The sequence below is a fragment of the Coregonus lavaretus genome, assembly GCF_964263955.1.
Source record: "Coregonus lavaretus genome assembly, chromosome: 3".
Classification (NCBI taxonomy): domain Eukaryota; kingdom Metazoa; phylum Chordata; class Actinopteri; order Salmoniformes; family Salmonidae; genus Coregonus; species Coregonus lavaretus.
Genome location: NC_139990.1, coordinates 23271440 through 23294601, shown reverse-complemented (window position 1 = coordinate 23294601; position 23162 = coordinate 23271440). Strand labels below are relative to the sequence as shown.

At 42.9% G+C, this 23162-nt stretch overlaps 1 protein-coding gene across 2 annotated transcripts in view; it reads left to right on the top strand.

The window, feature by feature from the left end:
- The window catches only part of LOC311122805 (mothers against decapentaplegic homolog 4-like), a gene marked incomplete at its 5' end in the record, with an annotated part of 29726 nt that extends 7292 nt beyond the window's left edge, over positions 1-22434 (top strand). Inside the window, 10 exons of one of the 2 annotated variants that reach the window (XM_084158106.1) lie at positions 13148-13322; positions 14200-14223; positions 14908-15141; positions 15500-15727; positions 16025-16129; positions 16265-16318; positions 18004-18187; positions 18526-18694; positions 18831-18969; positions 22185-22434. In XM_084158106.1, coding sequence (XP_084014232.1) covers positions 13148-13322; positions 14200-14223; positions 14908-15141; positions 15500-15727; positions 16025-16129; positions 16265-16318; positions 18004-18187; positions 18526-18694; positions 18831-18969; positions 22185-22396 — 1524 coding nt within the window. In that variant the 3' untranslated portion in view covers positions 22397-22434. Of the gene's footprint in view, positions 1-13147; positions 13323-14199; positions 14224-14892; positions 15142-15499; positions 15728-16024; positions 16130-16264; positions 16319-18003; positions 18188-18525; positions 18695-18830; positions 18970-22184 lie in introns of both variants that reach the window. The other variant, XM_084158105.1, reaches the window with a different exon arrangement.
- Positions 22435-23162: the final 728 nt, after the last annotated feature.

Here is a 23162-nt window from a genome sequence, read left to right as displayed (position 1 = left end):
AAGAATTTTGATAAGAATAATGGGAAAATGTTGCACAATCCAGGTGTGGAAAGCTCTTAGAGACTTACCCATAAAGACTCACAGCTGTAATCGCTGCCAAAGGTGCTTCTACAAAGTATTGAATAATGCGTGTGAATACTTACAGTGGGGGAAAAAAGTATTTAGTCAGCCACCAATTGTGCAAGTTCTCCCACTTAAAAAGATGAGAGAGGCCTGTAATTTTCATCATAGGTACACGTCAACTATGACAGACAAAATGAGAAAATAAATCCAGAAAATCACATTGTAGGATTTTTAATGAATTTATTTGCAAATTATGGTGGAAAATAAGTATTTGGTCAATAACAAAAGTTTCTCAATACTTTGTTATATACCCTTTGTTGGCAATGACACAGGTCAAACGTTTTATGTAAGTCTTCACAAGGTTTTCACACACTGTTGCTGGTATTTTGGCCCATTCCTCCATGCAGATCTCCTCTAGAGCAGTGATGTTTTGGGGCTGTCACTGGGCAACACAGACTTTCAACTCCCTCCAAAGATTTTCTATGGGGTTGAGATCTGGAGACTGGCTAGGCCACTCCAGGACCTTGAAATGCTTCTTACGAAGCCACTCCTTCGTTGCCCGGGCGGTGTGTTTGGGATCATTGTCATGCTGAAAGACCCAGCCACGTTTCATCTTCAATACCCTTGCTGATGGAAGGAGGTTTTCACTCAAAATCTCACGATACATGGCCCCATTCATTCTTTCCTTTACACGGATCAGTCGTCCTGGTCCCTTTGCAGGAAAACAGCCCCAAAGCATGATGTTTCCACCCCCATGCTTCACAGTAGGTATGGTGTTCTTTGGATGCAACTCAGCATTCTTTGTCCTCCAAACACGACGAGTTGAGTTTTTACCAAAAAGTTATATTTTGGTTTCATCTGACCATATGACATTCTCCCAATATGTACTGGCTTAAGCAGGGGGACACGTCTGGCACTGCACGATTTGAGTCCCTGGCGGCGTAGTGTGTTACTGATGTTAGGCTTTGTTACTTTGGTCCCAGCTCTCTGCAGGTCATTCACTAGGTCCCCCCGTGTGGTTCTGGGATTTTTGCTTACCGTTCTTGTGATCATTTTGACCCCACGGGGTGAGATCTTGTGTGGAGCCCCAGATCGAGGGAGATTATCAGTGGTCTTGTATGTCTTCCATTTCCTAATAATTGCTCCCACAGTTGATTTCTTCAAACCAAGCTGCTTACCTATTGCAGATTCAGTCTTCCCAGCCTGGTGCAGGTCTACAATTTTGTTTCTGGTGTCCTTTGACAGCTCTTTGGTCTTGGCCATAGTGGAGTTTGGAGTGTGACTGTTTGAGGTTGTGGACAGGTGTCTTTTATACTGATAACAAGTTCAAACAGGTGCCATTAATACAGGTAACGAGTGGAGGACAGAGGAGCCTCTTAAAGAAGAAGTTACAGGTCTGTGAGAGCCAGAAATCTTGCTTGTTTGTAGGTGACCAAATACTTATTTTCCACCATAATTTGCAAATAAATTCATAAAAAATTCTACAATGTGATTTTCTGGATTTTGTTTTATCAATTTGTCTGTCATAGTTGACGTGTACCTATGATGAAAATTACAGGCCTCTCTCATCTTTTTAAGTTGGAGAACTTGCACAATTGGTGGCTGACTAAATACTTTTTTTCCCCACTGTATGTAAATGAGATATTTCTGTATTTCATTTAGGGCTGGGTGGTATACCGTATTTTACTATATACCGGTATTGATGCACGGACCGGTTTGAGTTTTTACTTTATGTTTTATAACGGTATTTCAGTGTTTGGTTTGTTAAATGTGATGCTCAACTCCGACATGTGTAATGTCCAATTTGATAGTTTACTCAATTTTCTACCTGAGTCATCGCTCTCCTTCACCTCCCGCTGCTGCGTGCCGCTAACCACACCAAGCCCTGCTCCCTGTCACTCAAGGAGAGATCAGTTGCTTGACCACGGAGTCACGAGCACTTTCTTGCCGTTTACTCTTCATGGTCAGATGGATGCAACAATGTTGGTGACATGCTGCTTTCCACAAGCGTTCTATAATTACTGTACACTATTAGTTTGTGTATCTTACCGTCTGCAAACTACTGTTTGCTAGTTTGTCTTTTCTTAGCAAGGTGTTGCTAAAATAATTTGTGTTAGCCACTAATGCTAATCGCTAGCTAGCTGGCTAGCTAGCTTGCTAAATGTACTAAGAGTCAGAGCAAACGTAGCTAGTTAGCTAATACTGCCTGGTACGAGTGCTGGTGTAGGCCTAGATAAGCATGTTTGTACAACGGTATCTTATCAGAGAGGAATAGGCGAAGCATGAATATGTTGGCTAGCTAGCTAGCTACATGAAGTAGGAAAACATCTAATTAGGGTCAACTGGAAACACTGACCAACACTTTGGTCCCTACCCTGTCAATAATTCCTCACTGACTTATTCATTCATTAACATGTCTAACAACAATGTATTCAAGGTTCTGCCCACTATATTCCAACTATAGAATTAGATTAATCATTATATTTCTATGATTCCTACAGTTCACCGATTAACTAGGCCTAGGTTTTCTTGCCCACATCATGCTGTGTGGCACAGTATGGAAAATATAATAAAATTGCAGGAAATGCAGAAATTGATGAAAAATGCTGAAAATTCAACAGTATAAATGGAGAAAGCCCCATTTTGTATTTGTATTTATTAAGGCAGCAGCTACTCTTCCTGGGGTCCAGTAATATTAAGGCAGTTATATACAATTAAAAATATTACATGGCATTACATTTCATAACACTTTTCACAACACATTAAGTGTGTTCCCTCAGGCCACTACTCTACTATCACATATCTATAATACAAAATCCATGTGTACGTGTCTGTAGAGTGCGTGTCTTATCATGTGTATGTGTGTCTGTGCCTGTGTCTCTTCACGTTCCCCGCTGCTCCATAAGGTTTTTATCTGTTTAAAAAAAAATCTGATTCTACTGCTTGCATCAGTTACCTGATGTGGAATAGAGTTCCATGTAGCCATGGCTCTATGTAGTACTGTGCGCCTCCCATAGTCTGTTCTTGACTTGGGGATTGTGAAGAGACCTTTGGTGGCATGTCTTGTGGGGTATGCATGGGTGTCCGAGCTGTGTGCTAGTAGTTTAAACAGACACCTCAGTGCATTCAGCATGTCAACACTTACAAAAACACTTACAAAAACAAGTAGTGATGAAGTCAATCTCTCCTCGACTTTGAGCCATGAGAGATTAACATGCATATTATTAATGTTAGCTCTCCGTGTACATTTAAGGGCCAGCCGTGCTTCCCTGTTCTGAGCCTGTTTCTGGGATGCTTGATTGTTTTCATTGTTTACTGGGAAGCTTAGCAGAAGTAGACATGCTCATGTTATTTATGTTAGTGCAGGGTGCGCTGCACCCAGTGGACTTCCTACTAGGGCACACCGCCTCAGTGCTAACAGTATAACTCTGGTTCATAGGCACATGATTAATGCATACAATAGCTGTAGGATCAGCAGAGGCATTCAGGGCAGTTAGAGGGACATAAATTAGGTTACTTACATTATGTCTTCCAACGCCCCTGGTATAATGTACATTTGCTGAAGCATTATGACAACTCAGCAACACAATGGTAGGGATTAACTGAGCTGGGCTTGGGTCATTGATAAGTCATTGTCTCAACTCAGCCTTATAATGCTGTGAAATGATCCAGGAACTCAAATTATTTGGGTGGATCCCTTCCTCCTTATAAAACTAGCTTTGTTTCCAGAAGGTATCGAAATTGTGAATAAATGTTACACCCACAGAGTTGCAGTAGTCATGTAGCCAGTTATAGAGGGCTAAAAGTTTTCTGAAACGTTCAATGCCACGATTTAGGAGGGCACAGGGCCAGATATTATGGGGAGTTTGTTGGTGTCAAGCAGAGACCCATTCATAATGTCATTGAATCCCACATGAACTATGATAGACTCAATTTCTTGCTGCAGGTTTAAAATGTTTGGGAGCAGCTTATTGATGTCCTGCACTCAGTTTTTGCTCCAGGTACTGAGACATTTCTCACCATTGAACTGCCCAATACAACGGCTGGAGAAGGGGATGGAGAAATCCGCCCATTCCTACACCTCACACAATTCATGGAACCTTTCACGGGCCCACGAGAAGCAGGATAGCATACGCCCGCAGCTCCCGGCGATAGGTCCAGACCTCCCATGGCAGGCAATGCCCCGTCAGATCCAGAGAGACGGAAAGGAGCAGAACTCGATGACGAAGCCGCTGCTGGAGTCCGCGTAGTTGGAGTCAGCTCAGCCGTCGCAGACACAGGCAGTCCCAGCGATGAAGGTGCATGTAGATCAGGCACCAGGGCTGCAAAGCTATTCCTCATAACAATCTGCTCCGGACCTCTCGCAGACACTCCAGTCCACTTAGCAGAATGCCGCTGCCTTCGGTCTCCACGACTTGTGACATGGGACCAGCGCTGATTGGAACAATCCTCTTGCTGTTCTCCGTCTACTCTACTACAAGATGGAGGAGGAAAAGCAGATGGAGACGACTTCCTTGGCAGGCAGATTACAGGTAGCACAGACCATTCGGATAGGGACAGATGACAAGGCGGGGATACATCCATCAAGTCCGAGTGGCATCCAGCCACAGGTGTTGAGAACGAGAAAGTTCCAATTTGCGTTTTCCCCAAAGGTTCGTGACAGGAGTTCGTGGCAGGAAATCACTTATAATTTATGTGTTGCTACCCTAGGGGTCATGAACTACTCAGAAAGCATATTTAGAACTTTTACTGTCAAAAATGTGAAAAATATTGTGATATGATATTTTGTCCATATCGCCCAGCCCTAATTTAATTATTAATGTGCAAACATTTCTAAAAACATGTTTTCACTTTGTCATTATGGGGTATTGTATGTAGATGGGTGAGAAACAAAATCAATTTAATCTGTTTTGAAATCAGGCTGTAACACAACAAATCATGGAATAAGTCAAGGGGTATGAATACTTTCTAAAGGCACTATATTGACACCTGCAGATGGGTCACCTATAGAACACATAGAGACATGTAAGTAGTACACAGTACAGGCCTATTGATGCTGTAAGTCGCTCTGGATAAGAACATCTGCTAAATGACTAAAATGTAAATGTAATATCACAGAGAAAGTGCAATTTTTCATAGTGCAAAAGCATTGTGCAAAATGCAAAAAATACCATAAACCTCATTATAATCTTGCATTCTGATTTTATTTGAAACTTGTCGTCAACAATGTGCGATATGACGAGGCGATTATTTAACTTGAGTTTAGTAAACTGAGCAATACATAAATAGACAATTTATGTATGTCATGCCACATGGTCATATGTAGCCTACTGTGAAATCTCTCAAGGTTTCTTCTACCTACTGCCGAGTTAGGCCCAGGTTTCTGTCAAGCACTTGCTGTCAAACATGTCGGAGATATTGTGTTGAAAGACATTGACATTTCTGAATGATTTTTATGACGATAGGCTACATGGAAACTTATATATATTTTCCTAGATACAGATAAATGCTAAACTCTTTCATAGACTATGCCTGTAAACAGTGTTGGCTAATGTTACATAGCAATAGTCAAATGAGGAGTTGCTAATTTATGCGGATGCTATGAGATTTCAGTTACTTAAGCCTTGCTAATGGTGGCTAATGCTGCAAAGTTACTAGGCAGCTGACTGTACTCAATGAGGCTAACACTATAGAGTTACTGACAGCTGGAAGTCTCACTACTTACAGTAAACACTAAAAGTGCTAGCTAACAGCCAGGTTTACCTAATGTAGCTGGTGCTATAGTAGTGAGACAAAGGGATACTTGCTAATAGCAGCTAACACCTCAGTATTGCTAAAGAGAATCCTATCACCAATGGTGGTTGAGGCTGTTTGGTTATTGGTGATGCTAATGCTACAAAGTTGCTAACAGCCTTAGCTAAAAAAAAAAATCTGAAACTTGTGGGTACATTGAAGCCTGAGTTATGGTGGCCAGTACCACATGTACTGTCAACAGAGAAGCACACAGTCAAGATTTGCATGTCAAGAGAGAGAACGCTGTAGGGAGTTCCCCATAGAACCCCCACCCTCCCCCTGAAGAGAGGGAGAAAGATAGGGAGGGAGAGGAGGGCTGGAGGGGCTGTGCAAGTTGTTTTGTCTGAGACACAGGAAAGGGGCCGGGGCTAATCTGAGGCCGTCTGTTTTGAGAGTGTGTGTTTGTTGATACTGTGTGTATGTGTGTGTGTGTGTGTGTGCGCGCCCACGGTAGAACTAGAGAGAGGTAGTTAATTCAATACGCCCTGGCAGAATAAATCCTAACTGCTGAGTGAAGACATCATGTCTCACCTTCTGTGACCTTCTCCCCAACAAGAGGGGGAGGGAGAGAGCGAGAGAGAGCGAAATAGGGAGAGAGAGGGGGAGCTGTAGAGACATAGCTGTAGACTAGATCAGGCTTCAAATGTCTAAGGACTTTTCTCAAAGTCACATGTAGATCCATATCCTGTCTTTCTGTCACCCTCTCTCCCGTTCTCTGTCTCTCTCTTTGTCTCTCTCTTTCTCTGTCACACACACACACACACACACACATGCATGAACACACGCACGCAGGCACACACAAACACACACACACACATTAAATACTGTACAAACTCAACCCCCTCCATTTACACATAATTAACCTCCCTGCCACACACACACCCTTTCCCCTGCTGTTTCCAGAATGCTCCAGGTACAGTCAGAACAGTATTGACCCCAGCAGCTGTAGTAGCAGAGCAAAAGTGACATCATCACACACTACATGAGACTTGGTACAGGGTGCGAATTATACATTTACGTCATTTAGCAGACGCTCTTATCCAGAGCGACTTACAGTTAGTGAATACATATTTTTTTTATACTGGCCCCCTGTGGGAATCGAACCCACAACCCTGGCATTGCAAACGCCATGCTCTATCAACTGAGCTACATCCCTGCTGGCCATTCCCTCCCCTACCCTGGGCCAATTGTGCGCCGCCCATGAGTCTCCCGGTCGCGGCCAGCTGCGACAGAGCCTGGATTTGAACCAGGATCTCTAGTGGCACAGTTAGCACTGCGATGCAGTGCCTTAGACCACTGCGCCACTCAGGAGTACACATTGACTCTTGGAGGTGCCCTGAAAAGTTCTCTACATAAACAATTTATATGTTCATATTTTCAAGGTTTATGAGGGTGCCCTGATTTGTAATGGGAGAAGCCAGTGTCACGGGCGGGATCTGAACCCAGGTATCCCAAGGGAGAAACCAATGTCTTGACCGTTAGACCAAGTATGACACTGATTTTGAAGTCGCAGGCAGGGCTGCCTCATTATGAGACCATGTGTCCGACTCATGTCCACTACATTCACCTCCCTTAGACCACCTCCTCCACAAGAGACTATCCCACAATTGGGTGCCATTGAACCCAAAATAAAATATTTGCTAAATAAACTAAAGGAAAAAAGGTATCCTACAGGAGAAACCAATGACTTGACCGTTAGACCAAGGGTGAGGGTGACACTTATTTTGAAGTCCCAGGCAGGGTTACCTCATCACAAGACCATAAGTCGGCCTCATGTCCCCTACACCAGCATCCCCGGTAACCCCTATCATTTGATCCCTGACTTTAGCCCAAGCCTGTATAAACTGAGGCTAAAGTCTCTTGTGTCTCTAATGTCTCTGTTCCTCTTCCATAGAAACCTCATGAAAGATTATCATGAGGTTCCATCTTTGCTTCAATCTGCATGACAGACAGTATATTTTCACATCCGTTTAATATTTAATCATATTTATTTTCAGTGTTAAACAATATGAAATATAACCACATTGCCTATTGATTAAAACATGCTGTCATATTGTACAGGAATATATTTATTTTTAACAGTTGGGTCATTCCACCAATAGAGTGCCTTTTAGGTAGTGTACTTTTGAAAAAAAAAAAAAAATATATATATATATATATATATACAGTGGGGAAAAAAAAGTATTTAGTCAGCCACCAATTGTGTAAGTTCTCCCACTTAAAAAGATGAGAGAGGCCTGTAATTTTCATCATAGGTACACGTCAACTATGACAGACAAATTGAAAAAAGAAAATCCAGAAAATCACATTGTAGGATTTTTTATGAATTTATTTGCAAATTATGGTGGAAAATAAGTATTTGGTCACCTACAAACAAGCAAGATTTCTGGCTCTCACAGACCTGTAACTTCTTCTTTAAGAGGCTCCTCTGTCCTCCACTCGTTACCTGTATTAATGGCACCTGTTTGAACTTGTTATCAGTATAAAAGACACCTGTCCACAACCTCAAACAGTCACACTCCAAACTCCACTATGGCCAAGACCAAAGAGCTGTCAAAGGACACCAGAAACAAAATTGTAGACCTGCACCAGGCTGGGAAGACTGAATCTGCAATAGGTAAGCAGCTTGGTTTGAAGAAATCAACTGTGGGAGCAATTATTAGGAAATGGAAGACATACAAGACCACTGATAATCTCCCTCGATCTGGGGCTCCACGCAAGATCTCACCCCGTGGGGTCAAAATGATCACAAGAACGGTGAGCAAAAATCCCAGAACCACACGGGGGGACCTAGTGAATGACCTGCAGAGAGCTGGGACCAAAGTAACAAAGTCTAACATCAGTAACACACTACGCCGCCAGGGACTCAAATCCTGCAGTGCCAGACGTGTCCCCCTGCTTAAGCCAGTACATGTCCAGGCCCATCTGAAGTTTGCTAGAGTGCATTTGGATAATCCAGAAGAGGATTGGGAGATTGTCATATGGTCAGATGAAACCAAAATAGAACTTTTTGGTAAAAACTCAACTCGTCGTGTTTGGAGGACAAAGAATGCTGAGTTGCATCCAAAGAACACCATACCTACTGTGAAGCATGGGGGTGGAAACATCATGCTTTGGGGCTGTTTTTCTGCAAAGGGACCAGGACGACTGATCTGTGTAAAGGAAAGAATGAATGGGGCCATGTATCGTGAGATTTTGAGTGAAAACCTCCTTCCATCAGCAAGGGCATTGAAGATGAAACGTGGCTGGGTCTTTCAGCATGACAATGATCCCAAACACACCGCCCGGGCAACGAAGGAGTGGCTTCGTAAGAAGCATTTCAAGGTCCTGGAGTGGTCTAGCCAGTCTCCAGATCTCAAGTCCGTGTTGCCCAGCGACAGCCCCAAAACATCACTGCTCTAGAGGAGATCTGCATGGAGGAATGGGCCAAAATACCAGCAACAGTGTGTGAAAACCTTGTGAAGACTTACAGAAAACGTTTGACCTGTGTCATTGCCAACAAAGGGTATATAACAAAGTATTGAGAAACTTTTGTTATTGACCAAATACTTATTTTCCACTATAATTTGCAAATAAATTCATTAAAAATCCTACAATGTGATTTTCTGGATTTTTTTTCCTCATTTTGTCTGTCATAGTTGACGTGTACATATGATGAAAATTACAGGCCTCTCTCATCTTTTTAAGTGGGAGAACTTGCTCAATTGGTGGCTGACTAAATACTTTTTTCCCCCACTGTACCTGCTGCTTTTCTCTGCGCAAATGTTTTAACAGTGTCTAATATTTATTTTTGGGTGATTATTTTTTGTCTGCTGATAGTTGCTTCAGGGTTATTGAGTCAAAGATGGCTGTAGATTTAGTCCAACTGTTGTTTAATTCTGATTCATATAGAGTTTAATAGAAGCTTTAAAATATATATATATTAATAGCGTTATTGTTTCTAATGAAAGCATTTTTATCCTTATCTTTTAAAATGATAACTGATTTGGCGTGTATTCGTTTTGTGGGGGCTGCGAGGTGTTTACCAGGTTTATTTGCCATTAAATAGTATATTTTATTTGAGTTTAACCTGTAGTTGTTGGCTCTCTTCAAAAGTAAAAGATCATATTCCTGCTTAAGTTCAGAAATTGTATTTTTTTCTTTACCGTGTAAAGATTTTTTATGGTATTTTTTAAAGATAGAAATCAACATTTAATAAAAATACATTACTAACAAAGATTTAACTGTTGCCGAGTATGAGATTATCATTCCCCTAATGTACGCCTTAAAAGCATTCAAAATTATGTCGGGTCAGCTTTTCTCTGGCCACTATGTCTCCATTTATGTTGATAAAGGTCTTTATTTTTTCGTTTACGTATTTAATACATTTCGGGTCTTGAAGATGTGCTCTGTTCAGTCTCTATATTCTGTCACTAAGTGTATTTTCTTTTTTATTGCTATGTCTGTCTAACTTGCCGAATGTGTGATTTAGATCACCTGCTAAAATTATAGTTCCTGTCTGGATTTGATCTAATATAGCTTGAATTCTATCTACAACACCAGATTTGCCCCGGAGGGGATATACAATTCAAAATTAGAAAGTGGCCTTCTTGATCCGTGTGCTGAGGTATAATGGAAAAGGGTGTGTTCTTATTTATCAGGATGCCTACACTTTTCAAAAGGTTAAATAAATAAATGACTATAGTAAGTGCTTATTAAGTGCCAAATAAAGTAACAGGGTTGACCGTAACAGGGTTGAAGTTTTCATCTTAAGTCAGTCAGATCAGCTTGTTATGTTTAACAGGGAGGGGCAATTGAACGCAAGCTTCACAAAGAAATTGAATTTTTTAAAGCCCCCATACAGTCTATTTATTTTCATTTTTAAATCATCACTGTATGTCTAATAAATCACTGTGTGTGTTTATGAAAATAACTCAAAATATATTAAACATTTATTTCCCTGAGCCTCCTTTTGCAATTGAAATGCTCAGTCTGATCGTGTGGGCATGTTGATGCACATTTTTATATATTTATGTACACAACCATGATTGGCGGATAGGATTCTCTAGACTCTAAAGTCTACCCCATTTACCCCTTCAAAGTAGGAGGATACATATGCAAATAAAAGATGATTGGTCATTGGTCAGAATAATCAGATCAGATTGCTGTTTCATGATGTGGGCCAAAAACTCCATTCCACCTGAACAGGCTGAAATTCCAGGCCTAAATAACATTTGGAGTGTTATTTCAAACTCATGGTGTGGAAATATCATTAAAAAAAAGAGGAAAATCACGTTTTTGACTGCACAGCCTCTTTAAAACATTTCTAGCCCAGTTAAGAGATTTAACTTCAAATCAAATCAAATCAAATCAAATTTTATTGGTCACATGCGCCGAATACAACAGGTGCAGACATTACAGTGAAATGCTTACTTACAGCCCTTAACCAACAGTGCATTTATTTTAAACAAAAAAGTAAGAATAAAACAACAACAAAAAAGTGTTGAGAAAAAAAGAGCAGAAGTAAAATAAAGTGACAGTAGGGAGGCTATATATACAGTAAAATAAAGTGACAGTAGGGAGGCTATATATACAGGGGGGTACCGTTGCATAGTCAATGTGCGGGGGCACCGGCTAGTTGAGGTAGTTGAGGTAATATGTACATGTGGGTAGAGTTAAAGTGACTATGCATAAATACTTAACAGAGTAGCAGCAGCGTAAAAAGGATGGGGTGGGGGGGCAGTGCAAATAGTCCGGGTAGCCATGATTAGCTGTTCAGGAGTCTTATGGCTTGGGGGTAGAAGCTGTTGAGAAGTCTTTTGGACCTAGACTTGGCACTCCGGTACCGCTTGCCGTGCGGTAGCAGAGAGAACAGTCTATGACTAGGGTGGCTGGAGTCTTTGACAATTTTGAGGGCCTTCCTCTGACACCGCCTGGTATAGAGGTCCTGGATGGCAGGGAGCTTTGCCCCAGTGATGTACTGGGCCGTACGCACTACCCTCTGTAGTGCCTTGCGGTCAGAGGCCAAGCAGTTGCCATACCAGGCGGTGATGCAACCAGTCAGGATGCTCTCGATGGTGCAGCTGTAGAATTTTTTGAGGATCTGAGGACCCATGCCAAATCTTTTTAGTCTCCTGAGGGGGAATAGGCTTTGTCGTGCCCTCTTCACGACTGTCTTGGTGTGTTTGGACCATGATAGTTCGTTGGTGATGTGGACACCAAGGAACTTGAAGCTCTCAACCTGTTCCACTACAGCCCCGTCGATGAGAATGGGGGCGTGCTCAGTCCTCTTTTTTTTCCTGTAGTCCACAATCATCTCCTTTGTCTTGGTCACGTTGAGGGAGAGGTTGTTGTCCTGGCACCACACGGCCAGATCTCTGACCTCCTCCCTATAGGCTGTCTCATCGTTGTCGGTGATCAGGCCTACCACTGTTGTGTCGTCGGCAAACTTAATGATGGTGTTGGAGTCGTGCCTGGCCATGCAGTCATGGGTGAACAGAGAGTACAGGAGGGGACTGAGCACGCACCCCTGAGGGGCCCCCGTGTTGAGGATCAGTGTGGCAGATGTGTTGTTACCTACCCTTACCACCTGGGAGCGGCCCGTCAGGAAGTCCAGGATCCAGTTGCAGAGGGAGGTGTTTAGTCCCAGGATCCTTAGCTTAGTGATGAGCTTAGAGGGCACTATGGTGTTGAATGCTGAGCTGTAGTCAATGAATAGCATTCTCACGTAGGTGTTCCTCTTGTCCAGGTGGGAAAGGGCAGTGTGGAGTGCGATAGAGATTGCATCATCTGTGGATCTGTTGGGGCGGTATGCAAATTGGAGTGGGTCTAGGGTTTCTGGGATTATGCTGTTGATGTGAGCCATGACCAGTCTTTCAAAGCACTTCATGGCTACAGACGTCAGTGCTACGGGTCGGTAGTCATTTAGGCAGGTTATCTTAGAGTTCTTGGGCACGGGGACTATGGTGGTCTGCTTGAAACATGTTGGTATTACAGACTCAGTCAGGGACATGTTGAAAATGTCAGTGAAGACACTTGCCAGTTGGTCAGCACATGCTCGGAGTACACGTCCTGGTAATCCGTCTGGCCCTGCGGCCTTGTGAATGTTGACCTGCTTAAAAGTCTTACTCACATCAGACTGTTTCTGCATTAATCAATTCTTTATAGTTGCCTTGCAAAAATGTACTTGTATTCATTACAAAGCATTTAATGTTTATAATTGCATAACTTATACCCATATACTAGTTTTGATTGAATAGGGCCATGTATCTCTAACTCTCTCTCTCTCTCTCCGCCCTCCCCCTCACTCCAGGTTGCAGGGAGGAAAGGCTTCCCCCATGTGATCTACGCTCGACTATGGCGCTGGCCAGACCTACACAAGAATGAGCTAAAGCACGTCAAGTTCTGCCAATACGCCTTCGACCTCAAATATGACAATGTGTGTGTCAACCCCTACCACTACGAGAGAGTGGTTTCGCCCGGCATTGGTAGGTCTGTTCAACAGCTTAAAGGGATAGTTCACCCTATATTGCTTAATGCCTAATGGTGCAGGTGTTTCTGATATGTACTGGAAATGCTGTGTTTTCTGCCATAACATTACAAATATTACAGTAACAGATTTTCATGCAAATATTCGAAAATCTGCTTAAACAATATGCGCATGTTCCCCACCAGAGATGTGTTTCCATCAAATTGACTTTTTGCGGATAAAAAGCTGTGCATGATGAAGTTAAATGGGTTTCCATCGCATTTTCAATTCTACTGATGGTTTAGTAAAAAAATAACAGATGTGCCCACTCTGGTCAAGCCAACAACTTGCAGATACATGATGAGGTTATTATGGTTAAGAGCAACAGGTGTGGCTGAAATTGCCGAATCCACTAATTTGAAGGAGTGTCCACATACTTTTGGCCATATAGTGTATCAATATTTTGCATAAAAGCGTTTCCACCTCCATTTCTCACATAATTCATTTTACCGACACAAAAAGATCCCACCTTGTATAGCGTATTTTTTTTATGTCGACATATGGAAAGTTTACCGACATTTGCTGTTTTCATCAGGCCTGTCGTGAATTTTTGTACTTTACTCGCATAAAAAGGTTGGTTTATGTGAATGATATTTTGACTTCACCACAATTTGAATTAATTACAATCATTGCAGTGAAATTGCAGACATTTACCCCCCCCCCCCCCATTTTCTCTCTCTCGTATTCTTTCTTTCTTTCTTTCTTTCTTTCTTTCTTTCTTTCTTTCTTTCTTTCTTTCTTTCTTTCTTTCTTTCTTTCTTTCTTTCTTTCTTTCTTTCTTTCTTTCTTTCTTTCTTTCTTTCTTTGCCCCTCCTTTCTTTTGTTCTCTTTCAAAGTTGGTCTCAGTCTCCAAAATACAGGTGAGTGCACTATCACAGTACTAACCAACTTACTGCAGGCTTGTTAATTATAACAGTATTATTTTGTCTTCATCTACTTTGTTGATGGTGTCAGATTTCCAAACATTCCTCTTTCCCTTCAGTCCTATACCCTTATCATACTACAGAGCCTAGCCACATCAAGCCAAGCTGCACTGTGCTGGTCTGGTTAAGCATCCACCATAGTTGCTGGAACTGTGCTGGAAAGGACAATGTGAAAAGAAAATATCCAAGCCAGCAACTTACGGTTCGGCTTGGCACAATAGTGTGAAAAAAGTACTATTGTGGTATGCCCATGTCTCACTGGCCTGGATGCCAGACTGTTTCTGCATTAATCAATTCTTTATAGTTGCCTTGCAAAAATGTACTTGTATTCATTACAAAGCATTTAATGTTTATAATTGCATAAATGCATTTACAATGCATTACACACAGGTGGTTAATATTATACTTATGCTAAAATCTTTATTATTTTCTACTGAGCCATTTATTTTATGTTTGTATTCTAATATTGTATTATTTCTTATTGTTGTTGCATTGTCGAGAAGGAACCTGCAAGTAAGCGTTTCGTTGGACGGTGTATACCATGTGTATCCCGTACGACTAATAAAACTTGAAACTAATGACAATGTTATACCATGTTGTTGGTAGCCCTCTCTCCTCTAGGCCCCCCTGGGAGGCTGATCAAGGAGGAGTACATTCATGACTGTATCCAGATGGATATGCCACCATGCATGTCCCCGTCGGACCACCCCCACCCTCACCCCCACCCAGGGGCGCTCAAGCTACAGCCTCCAGACCACTACGGCCAGCCCCTCCCGCCTCTGCAGCTCCCGCCGGAACCGCAGCGCGCCCCTCCGCCCATCACCCTCTACCCCAACATGCCCCTCTCGCCCACAGGTAAGACCGAGGGAGTTTTACGCACATCCAACTTAGTAATGGGAGCTGGACAAAAATAAGTTCCAATACATAGAGAAAAATGGAATGTCCGCTCCTGTTTTGCTGCTCCCTAAGGTGATCTTTTAATAAAGCTTAGGTGATTGTTTGGCAGATAGGTGTTACCAAAGATGTCCACAAGTGTTCTATTTCAGTTTCTATGGGGGTCACTGCGTCATCCTGTTATGTGACGTTTGTTTATCGATTGCTGCCTACCTATTGATATTGACAACAACCTGGTAGCTCTTCATGTGTGTGTGTGTGTGTGTGTATGTGTGTGTGTGTGTGTGTGTGTGTGTGTGTCTCTCTCTCTCCTCTCTAGTGTCCGGCTCTATGCTGCCTCTCCAGGGAGGTCACAGTGAGGGGCTCCTACAGATCGCCTCTCCTCAGGGTCAGGTCATGACCCCTATGACCCCCACGCCGCCCCCCTCCACCCCAACACACGGGCTGCCACACGGGCCACCACAGAACCCCCAGCCGCCCCAGCCCCCGCCTGGTCAGAATGGATACAACAGCTCCAAACACACACAGACACAGGCTGCGTTCCACAGTTAGTACTGCCATACGGTTCACACACGCACACACGCATACACGCACACACACACACACACACACACACACACACACACACACACACACACACACACACACACACACACACACACACACACACACACTCAGGGAGCCATACACAATTCATTTCAACGGCATGATGAATCCTCATACTGTATTTGAAAAGTGGAAAAGAAAATCTAAATATTTGTACAAATGCAAAATGGTAGTTTGCCAGATTGATGGCTTAAGCTTGTGCCTGTTGTTAATTTGTATTTATTGTTTTGGAATTCAGCAACTTGGACAGGCAGTAGCACAGCATCCTACACTCCTGTAGGACCCCAACAACAGAATGGGTGTGGCCACCAACAGCCTCCTCTCCACCATCCAACACACTTCTGTAAGTTAGGCAGTTACAGTAAGTCACAGTATGCCCAAAGTGTGTCTGTATGTCTTCTGAGGTGCTTTTTTCCCCGATATTGTTAGGAATAGTGTATGTTTGGTAACCTGTGTCGTTTCCTTGTTCACCTTTTAGGGTCTCAGCATCATGGCTCGGCCTCCTTTCCTCCCCCTGTGTCCAATCATCCAGGTAAGACAACACATATACACAGTATACAGTGGGGAAAAAAATTATTTAGTCAGCCACCAATTGTGCAAGTTCTCTCACTTAAAAAGATGAGAGAGGCCTGTAATTTTCATCATAGGTACACGTCAACTATGACAGACAAAATGAGATTTTTTTTCTCCAGAAAATCACATTGTAGGATTTTTAATGAATTTATTTGCAAATTATGGTGGAAAATAAGGATTTGGTCAATAACAAAAGTTTCTCAATTCTTTGTTATATACCCTTTGTTGGCAATCATACAGGTCAAACGTTTTCTGTAAGTCTTCACAAGGTTTTCACACACTGTTGCTGGTATTTTGACCCATCCCTCTATGCAGATCTCCTCTAGAGCAGTGATGTTTTGGGGCTGTCGCTGGGCAACACGGACTTTCAACTCCCTCCAAAGATTTTCTATGGGGTTGAGATCTGGAGACTGGCTAGGCCTTCTTACGAAGCCACTCCTTCGTTGCCCGGGCGGTGTGTTTGGGATCATTGTCATGCTGAAAGACCCAGCCACGTTTAATCTTCAATGCCCTTGCTGACGGAATGAGGTTTTCACTCAAAATCTCACGATACATGGCCCCATTCATTCTTTCCTTTACACGGATCAGTCGTCCTGTTCCCTTTGCAGAAAAACAGCCCCAAAGCATGATGTTTCCACCCCCATGCTTCACAGTAGGTATGGTGTTCTTTGGATGCAACTCAGCATTCTTTGTCCTCCAAACACGACGAGTTGAGTTTTTACCAAAAAGTTCTATTTTGGTTTCATCTGACCATATGACATTCTCCCAATCCTCTTCTGGATCATCCAAATGCACTCTAGCAAACTTCAGACGGGCCTGGACATGTACTGGCTTAAGCAGGGGGACACGTCTGGCACTGCAGGATTTGAGTCCCTGGCGGTGTGGTGTGTTACTGATGGTAGGCTTTGTTACTTTGGTCCCAGCTCTCTGCAGGTCATTCACTAGGTCCCCCGTGTGGTTCTGGGATTTTTGCTCACCGTTCTTGTGATCATTTTGACCCCACGGGGTGAGATCTTGCGTGGAACCCCAGATCGAGGGAGATTATCAGTGGTCTTGTATGTCTTCCATTTCCTAATAATTGCTCCCACAGTTGATTTCTTCAAACCAAGCTGCTTACCTATTGCAGATTCAGTCTTCCCAGCCTGGTGCAGGTCTACAATTTTGTTTCTGGTGTCCTTTGACAGCTCTTTGGTCTTGGCCATAGTGGAGTTTGGAGTGTGACTGTTTGAGGTTGTGGACAGGTGTCTTTTATACTGATAACAAGTTCAAACAGGTGCCATTAATACAGGTAACGAGTGGAGGACAGAGGAGCCTCTTAAAGAAGAAGTTACAGGTCTGTGAGAGCCAGAAATCTTGCTTGTTTGTAGGTGACCAAATACTTATTTTCCACCATAATTTGCAAATAAATTCATTACAAATCCTACAATGTGATTTTCTGGATTTATTTTTCTCAATTTGTCTGTCATAGTTGACGTGTACCTATGATGAAAATTACAGGCCTCTCTCATCTTTTTAAGTTGGAGAACTTGCACAATTGGTGGCTGACTAAATACTTTTTTCCCCCACTGTATATAGATGTATAGATGCAAACGCATGCATGCACACACACACACACTCTGCTGACCACATTATGTCTGTGTGCAGGGCCAGAGTTCTGGTGCTCCATCTCCTACTTTGAGATGGATGTCCAGGTGGGGGAGATGTTCAAGGTGCCAGCTAGCTGCCCGGTGGTGACGGTGGACGGCTACGTGGACCCCTCAGGGGGTGACCGCTTCTGTTTGGGCCAGCTCAGCAACGTCCACCGCACTGACACCAGCGAGAGAGCCAGGTCTGTGCTCCTCTAGTGCTATCTCTATATCATATCTCTATATCAATAAGCATGCTAGTTCTTACCTTGCCGCAAATGTCTATTTTGTATGCCTTTATATGTGTCTGTTGTTTTGGCTCAGAAATGTTGATTGGTATATCTATGCCTTTGTGCAAACTATGTTTATGTGTATATCTCTCATTCATAATCATGCCATGCCTGGTCTCTATCTGTTTGTACCTGTGGCAGAAGACGCACTGTAGCAAAATGCAACTTATTTTGTTGACTGAAATATAACACTTTAATACAACTTATGTTCACTTGTACTCAGCATCTTCATCTCTCCCTCTCTCTCACAGGTTGCACATAGGTAAAGGAGTGCAGCTGGAGTGTCGTGGCGAGGGAGACGTGTGGATGCGCTGTATGAGCGACCACGCCGTGTTCGTGCAGAGCTACTACCTGGACAGAGAGGCAGGCAGAGCGCCAGGCGACGCAGTACACAAGATCTACCCCGGCGCCTACATCAAGGTGAGAAACACAATTACCGCTGTCTGTTCTCTTTGCAGTTGTTTGTCCTCTTGATGACCTCTCCTTATAGGAGTTTGACTGGACACTGATGTCTCTCTGTAGGTGTTCTGACATCAGACTGTTCTCTCCCCTGTAGGTGTTTGACCTGAGACAGTGTCACAGGCAAATGCAGCAGCAGGCAGCTACAGCGCAGGCAGCAGCAGCAGCTCAGGCTGCCGCCGTGGCAGGCAACATCCCTGGGCCAGGCAGCGTTGGAGGCATTGCCCCTGCAGTCAGTAAGTACAATGTACAGTATATGAGATATGCACAGCCTTAGTGTGTTTTATTTTCATATTTTGTTCAATTTGGCTATTGTGAATTTGTGAATTTATAGCCTCTGTTGAAGTGGTATTCTTTTGAATGAGAATGGGTCCAAGTATTGACCCCTGTGGGACACCATATTTCTCTTTTAATCTATACCTCATAGGAATGGGCACGGTTATTCAAATATTTGAATATCTGAATGGACCTTAGTATTCGATTACTTGAAAGAGGATTCATTTAAAATAAAATAAAAATATATAGCCCTATTTTAACAATGAAGGCTTTTTCTCAATTAAATAAAATGATCTAATAACAACAACTAATAACAACAAGATAACTAGTGTAAGACATGCTGTGTCCATAGAAGTATATAGGTTATATATTGTGAGCTTTTGTGAAAGAGCACAGTTAGAAAGAAATGGCATATAGAAGCATACCAGATGGACATCATGAAAATGATCGGAGGAAGTTCAGGAGTAAAAACAAACAAAATATAATTAGTGACTGTGTCCATAAAATGTATATAGTATGTATAAGCATGAAGTAGAGGCCTAAGCATTGTTGTTCATTAGTTTAATCCAATTACGGAGGGGATGGTGGGGTTGGAAAGTAATAAAGGGATATAAAGTGGGGGAAAAAAGTATTTAGTCAGCCACCAATTGTGCAAGTTCTCCCACTTAAAAAGATGTGTATCAAGTCTGATAAGACTTTTGCCATTCTGTTGCTTACGAGTTTTGTTATTATTTTATTGTCACAATTTATTAAATGTATGGGTCTGTAATCTGCAGAAGGCTCTCCAGATTTTCCTGGTTTTAAGATAACTGAAATAACTGTTTGATACATGGAACTCGGAGGCACAGAATTGAGTGACATGTGTTGTCATTTGACTAAATAGGGGCACTACTTTGTCCCAGAATGTCAAATAAAATTATATGGAAAAGCTGTCCATACAGTGGGGAAAAAAAGTATTTAGTCAGCCACCAATTGTGCAAGTTCTCCAACTTAAAAAGATGAGAGAGGCACATCCAGAAAATCACATTGTAGGATTTTTAATGAATTTATTTGGAAATTATGGTGGAAAATAAGTATTTGGTCACCTACAAACAAGCAAGATTTCTGGCTCTCACAGACATGTAACTTCTTCTTTAAGAGGCTCCTCTGTCCTCCACTCGTTTCCTGTATTAATGGCACCTGTTTGAACTTGTTATCAGTATAAAAGACACCTGTCCACAACCTCAAACAGTCACACTCCAAACTCCACTATGGCCAAGACCAAAGAGCTGTCAAAGGACACCAGAAACAAAATTGTAGACCTGCACCAGGCTGAGAAGACTGAATCTGCAATAGGTAAGCAGCTTGGTTTGAAGAAATCAACTGTGGGAGCAATTATTAGGAAATGGAAGACATACAAGACCACTGATAATCTCCCTCGATCTGGGGCTCCACGCAAGATCTCCCCCCATGGGGTCAAAATGATCACAAGAACGGTGAGCAAAAATCCCAGAACCACACGGGGGGACCTAGTGAATGACTTGCAGAGAGCTGGGACCAAAGTAACAAAGCCTACCATCAGTAACAAACTACGCCGCCAGGGACTCAAATCCTGCAGTGCCAGACGTGTCCCCCTGCTTAAGCCAGTACATGTCCAGGCCCGTCTGAAGTTTGCTAGAGTGCATTTGGATGATCCAGAAGAGGATTGGGAGAATGTCATATGGTCAGATGAAACCAAAATATAACTTTTTGGTAAAAACTCAACTCGTCGTGTTTGGAGGACAAAGAATGCTGAGTTGCATCCAAAGAACACCATACCTACTGTGAAGCATGGGGGTGGAAACATCATGCTTTGGGGCTGTTTTTCTGCAAAGGGGACCAGGACGACTGATCCGTGTAAAGGAAAGAATGAATGGGGCCATGTATCGTGAGATTTTGAGTGAAAACCTCCTTCCATCAGCAAGGGCATTGAAGATGAAACGTGGCTGGGTCTTTCAGCATGACAATGATCCCAAACACACCGCCCGGGCAACGAAGGAGTGGCTTCGTAAGAAGCATTTCAAGGTCCTGGAGTGGCCTAGCCAGTCTCCAGATCTCAACCCCAAAGAAAATCTTTGGAGGGAGTTGAAAGTCTGTGTTGCCCAGCGACAGCCCCAAAACATCACTGCTCTAGAGGAGATCTGCATGGAGGAATGGGCCAAAATACCAGCAACAGTGTGTGAAAACCAAAACAACAAACTTAACCGTGACGGTCCAAAGGCTAACACACAAGCCTAAACATGAACATAACAAAATCCCACAACGCAGGCAGGAACACTGGCTGCCTAAGTATGATCCCCAATCAGAGACAACGAGCGACAGCTGCCTCTGATTGGGAACCACACCCGGCCAAACATAGAAATACAAACCTAGAATATATTCACACCCTGACCAAACTAGCTAGAGTTCTATAGGCCAGGGCATGACAGCTAAACACAAAGATATACCATTACATTTTATATTCTAAATTTAATAAAACAACAAACTTTTGAATGTAGTTTTTATGACGTGCACCCCATAAGAAGTAATACCTCATAGCCTACACAGGTTATACACGTGTAGCTTGTTCTTGTTGTCAGGGACTTCATGTGTAGCAAGTGAAGTGGGAGATTTGTAATCAATGCAAAATGGAATTACAATTACGGAATTAAGTTGTCTAAATGAGAAGTAGAAGGCTACAATGATCAACCAACAGGTAGGCTGTTGTTTAATATGAATGGAGTTGTTGTAGACAATGACAGGGAGAGCAGCAAAAAAAAACTAAATTAGCCTTGCTACTGTAGCTAGTTAGCATTTTTACATTGATTTGATGCAGTCAAGATAGGCACTACCAGATGGTATGATAGCTCACCTATAAAGCGACAAGTTTGTCTTAACTAGCGCGAGTCGGTTTGGCTACTTTTTTCTCTCCCTCCATGCCACACACATAGACTGTCACACACACCGGCCCCTGCTCCTCTTCCGCCGCTTCCCCATCCTTCCCCAAACAAGCAGTGCGCAGCGCACCGGCTCTCTCCCGAGTCGCACGAGCAATTCCCCAACAAGTTAAACATGTATTTTGACTATCTGGATATCCGAAAAAATATCATGATATTATTCGGATTGTGAAATCATTTAAAATGCCCATCCCTAATACCTCACTTCCTCTTTCTTCCAGGTCTTTCTGCAGCAGCGGGGATAGGTGTGGATGACCTCCGGAGGCTGTGTATCCTGCGGCTGAGCTTTGTGAAGGGCTGGGGGCCCGACTACCCCCGGCAGAGCATCAAACATACCCCCTGTTGGGTGGAGGTACACCTGCACCGGGCTCTGCAGCTGCTGGACGAGGTACTACACACCATGCCCTTGGCCGACCCAGGACCCGCTAACTGAGTGAAAGGAAAGAGGAACAGTTAAAAATCCATACTGGGTTAAAAACTTACAATCACACATACACACACACTGATTCCCCCTCTTGACGATACATATAGACCGATACAGATTGACACATGCACATACAACCACATACATGTTTTCTTTCTATTTAACGCAATGTAGAGCCACTCAAAGCCCCACAAAGGCTAACCTCAATCTCTCCGTCACACACAGACACACACTCAAGCAGCCAAAAATCACTGCACTCTCCTTAACCACTTGTACTGTCTCCCACACGCCCATGCAACCACTAACCAAACCTGTGGGCATGCAGACATAAAACTACTGATGTCTTTAGCATACTTTCCAAGTTTTGTGAACATTCATTCTTTTTTCACAACTCCCACATGCTAAACACAAACACTACAAAGCAGCCTTGACCCCTGAATTACCTTTCATAGAGGTTCTTTATTATAGTATAATCAGGTAACTTTAGTGAATATGTATACTGAGTAATTTATGTTTATTCTTCTTCTGTTCTCTACAGAAATAGATATGCACTGTAGAAATCTAGGGATGTGTTTCAGAGATCCAGTGTCCTGACATGATACAAGCACTTTGGTACTCCTCAAATGCACACACAATCCACACTTGCTTATTTCCTGCTTACACACACACACACACACACACACATACACACATGTCAGAAATCCAGAGATCACCCAAACCCAGGAGGACTAAAGAACTTGACCCAAATAACTTATGAACAATATGACCTGGTCAC